Source organism: Sodiomyces alcalophilus, assembly GCF_042370955.1.
Source record: "Sodiomyces alcalophilus JCM 7366 unplaced genomic scaffold ACRALscaffold_1, whole genome shotgun sequence".
In the NCBI taxonomy this organism is placed as follows: domain Eukaryota; kingdom Fungi; phylum Ascomycota; class Sordariomycetes; order Glomerellales; family Plectosphaerellaceae; genus Sodiomyces; species Sodiomyces alcalophilus.
The window spans coordinates 11,019,229-11,022,804 of record NW_027263532.1 but is presented as its reverse complement, the minus strand read 5'-3'; the positions used below and the strand labels follow the sequence as shown (position 1 = coordinate 11,022,804).

At 43.4% G+C, this 3,576-nt stretch overlaps 1 protein-coding gene across 1 annotated transcript in view; it reads right to left on the bottom strand.

The window, feature by feature from the left end:
- The window catches only part of ACRALDRAFT_1059109 (uncharacterized protein), a 3,145-nt gene extending 2,114 nt beyond the window's left edge, over positions 1-1,031 (bottom strand). The window contains exons 1-3 of the mRNA XM_071015970.1: positions 710-1,031; positions 407-582; positions 215-313 (exon numbers count right to left, since the gene is read on the bottom strand). Coding sequence (XP_070880285.1) covers positions 215-313; positions 407-582; positions 710-886 — 452 coding nt within the window. The 5' untranslated portion in view covers positions 887-1,031. The remainder of the gene's footprint in view (positions 1-214; positions 314-406; positions 583-709) is intronic.
- Positions 1,032-3,576: the final 2,545 nt, after the last annotated feature.

The following is a 3,576-nucleotide window of genomic DNA, read 5'->3' as shown; positions in this document are numbered from 1 at the left end:
AGGTGGGGGGGGGGGGGGGGGGACATGATGTGGCGGTATCAGTAAGTCCCGAGAATGCCCATTGAAAGAGAGGGTCGCTCGTCCGGCGCGGAGTGCCGGGTGGATCTACAGAGTTACCACTGGGTACAAAATATAGCATCAGACTTACCTTTATACCAGCATTCCAGGCACCCAGGAGAGCAACGACAAGGTGGAGAGAAGATAAAGCACCTACCCATCGTCGTCCTGCTCGTCGCCTTCGCCACGAGAATAGAATTCCGTTGCACCGAGCTGCCCGAGGCGCTTGTGGAGTTTCCGGACTGCCCAGTTGAATCTTTGAGTGAGGGTCCCGAGGTTAGTTACAAGAGCCAACAGCGTTTAATGCAAGCCGATGTAATGGGCCCAGGACATGGTCCAGGCAACATACTTAGGGTATGAATTATCCCCCAAACCGAAGGCGGTGAATCTGAGAGCACCGAGGCATCCCGGCACGAGCTTCCTCCTCAAGAGGCTCTTCCAGAACATACGACAATTCCGAGGCATCTCGCCCTGGCCGGTGGTGGACAAGACAAAAATGACGAGAGAATAACGAAGAATTTCACTCTTGTCATTGATATCAGTCAGCGCGAATTTTCGAATACAATGACTAGTCGTAAAGAAGACTCGTATAGTTTGAGAAGAAGATCCAGAGGTCTACAAGGAAACGGGGAGAAGGACGAGGCACACTCACAAGCTTAACATGATCCATTTCGTCCACCTTAGTCTTGAAATGTAGGCGCTGGACCATTCTGCCGAGTTCTTCGGCGATGTCCTGACTATTGCCTGTCTCGGAGCCGTATAAAACCAAGACTGATCTGCTGGGAAGGTTGGCCACCTCGACGGGCGTGTCAGGCTTTAAAGACGCCATTGGGTCGAAATCAAGGCGGTTTGTAGAGTCCAAGCGCGCAGCTTCAAACGCATTCCAGGAGAACACGGAGGCACGTCGTTAACGGCCGCGGACTATGCTTCACGATGTGTATTAATCTGGATAATATGGCCATTACCCACTTTTCTTCGAGTTTTCCTTTATGTTACAATCACGGTAACTATTAAGGAATCAGTTTGCATAGGGCCTCAGGCTTATTTGCATAGGCCCCGGGCAGCATATATGCTCCGTAAACGCAAAACCACGTAATATAGATAATATATATCCACAGTATCAGGTGTATTTATATACTGTGTTGACATAATAGATTATATTTCAGTATTATATAATAGGACTCTCTAGGGAGACCTCACGTTTTTATAGAGAGACCTTACACGTGACTTTTTATAGGGTAATCATAAAGCCGCTAAGATCCCTAAGGTATATATATAATTTGTATATATTCCTATATAAATTTCCTAAATTATATATATACCTTAGGGAGGTACTTTTAATTAATATTCTAACCTCTATATAACTTTATAAACTACCTAACCACTAAAAAACCTAAAACACTATGATATAGTCCGTGATATTTATAACCTATAAAATAACTAACGATTAACCCTACGGCTCCGAGCTCCTAAAGGGATCCTTTCCTTCTAAAGAGCAGGCCTAGTAAGCCCTTATCGCCCACGCCTTCTTAAACAGATATAGCCTCGTTATCTATAACTAGTATCCGAATAGTAGGGCGCCGATACGTATCACTTATCGCTATAGGAAGGGCAAGGCGCCTATTACTTATATTACCGTAACGTATAAATCTAAGCGCCGTAAAATAACCACCTAGATAACCGGCTGCCCTTTTAGGGTTAACCTCCGCCTTTATAGGGGTAGCTAGTTTATTAAAGCTATTACTAAACGCGGCACCGATAAACTAGGCGGATATAACTATAGCTGGATCGAGCCTACTATATAAGCGGCTAGTCACGAGTTATTTATAGAGTAAGGCCGAATAATTAAATTATCTAAAGCTAAGGAGAAAAGAAGGAAAGGGGAAAACTCTATAGGTGCCTACGACCTAAATATAATATCGCGGCGACCTACTAGGAATACGCTATAATTAATCGGAAGATCTGGTGCTTTACCGGATTATCTCCACGGGGTTAGCCTATAATATTACCCCCCTCCCCCCTTAGTAAGTCGTTAACCTTTAGTATAGGCTTATAAAGCGTTATTATTTAATCGAATAACGCCTTTTTATTAATTAAATAACGACCCCTAGTAGCTTTTTAGTCCTAAATAACCTCTTTATTCGTTTAAAAGCGCTTAAGGTAGGCCTTTATAGTTATACGATTAATTAACGTGTTATATACGGCTATTATTATTATTTATAAACGGGTTATAGGATCGTTCCTTCTATATAAGGAACCGATATATATACCTTCCCTAACTATATAACTCGTTTATTAATAATACTAACTTTACCGTTACCTCCGTTATCCTGTTTTTTTTTCTTTTCTTTAATAATATCCTTTACTATTAGCAGTACGTTTTTTATCGCCTACTACCCTTTCGCACGCCGTTTTATCGTTCTAACCCCTTATCTCTCTCTCTAGAAGATACTTAAGTTTTTAGGATTATCTCTGGCCCCTAAGGTACGTTTCCTGTTCTTCCTATAAGCCTCGCGCGATATTTACTAACTTATATATATAATATAGGGGGCTAATAATAATAATAATAATAATACCGGTAAGGAGGCACCTGCTCCCGCCCCGGCTAATAAGGAGATTACCTTTCCTGCCTCGGCTATAGACCGCCGCGCCTAGCTAGCCCGAGCCGCTAAGGCTAAGGGTAAGCGTTCCGCGGGCGAAGCTTTTATAGTGGTTAAAAGCCCCGCGAAGCGCGCTTATAGAATAAAACATCCTCCTAAAGGGACCCGTTTAGTCTTCTGCTACTCTTATATAAAGGCTATTATGAATGGCTAGGATAAGCGGCGCTACTATAACTAGTCGGGACCCGGAGCGAGGATACCCGATCCTAAGTGCTATAATTACTTAAAAGGCGGTTATAAGTATATTCCTCCTCCGCCTAGGATAACTAGTCTATCGGTAGCACTCCTAAAGGCGGCGAAGGTAGTTAATAATAACCCCTTTTATAGCCCTAAGGCGATAAAGGCGCTTATAGCGGCTTATTCGGCCTTCTAGAAGGCGTCCGGGGTTTTAAAAAAGACCTCTAGTACTTTATAGGAGGATAAGCCTATCTTAACGCCCGCCGACTCGGGTACTAGTAAGCCTCGCTTATCGGTATAAGCCACCGCCTCCCCCCCCCGCGGGGACTCCTATATTATAATAAGTAGACCTATACTTATCGCGGCGCCTCCTACTATTATTACGCCTATTCCTAGTATAACGATTACCTTTATAGGGGTAGAAGGCCTATGCCGGCTTAACCGGTTCTTATAGGTAGTTAAGAATATTATAGGGGTTATTCGTATTAAGGTAAAGGACATTAAGTCCTTTAAAAGAAAGAAAAAGGATAGGTAGGCTAAGGTCGCGGCGTTTATATCGTCTCCTGTTATCGCTAAAAGGGTTAACGGTTATAAGGATACTCGTAACGATATTAATCTTAATACCTAAACCCGGCGGCTAGGGGCGGGGCTTATCCGCCCTAACTTAATTAATATAGACGGC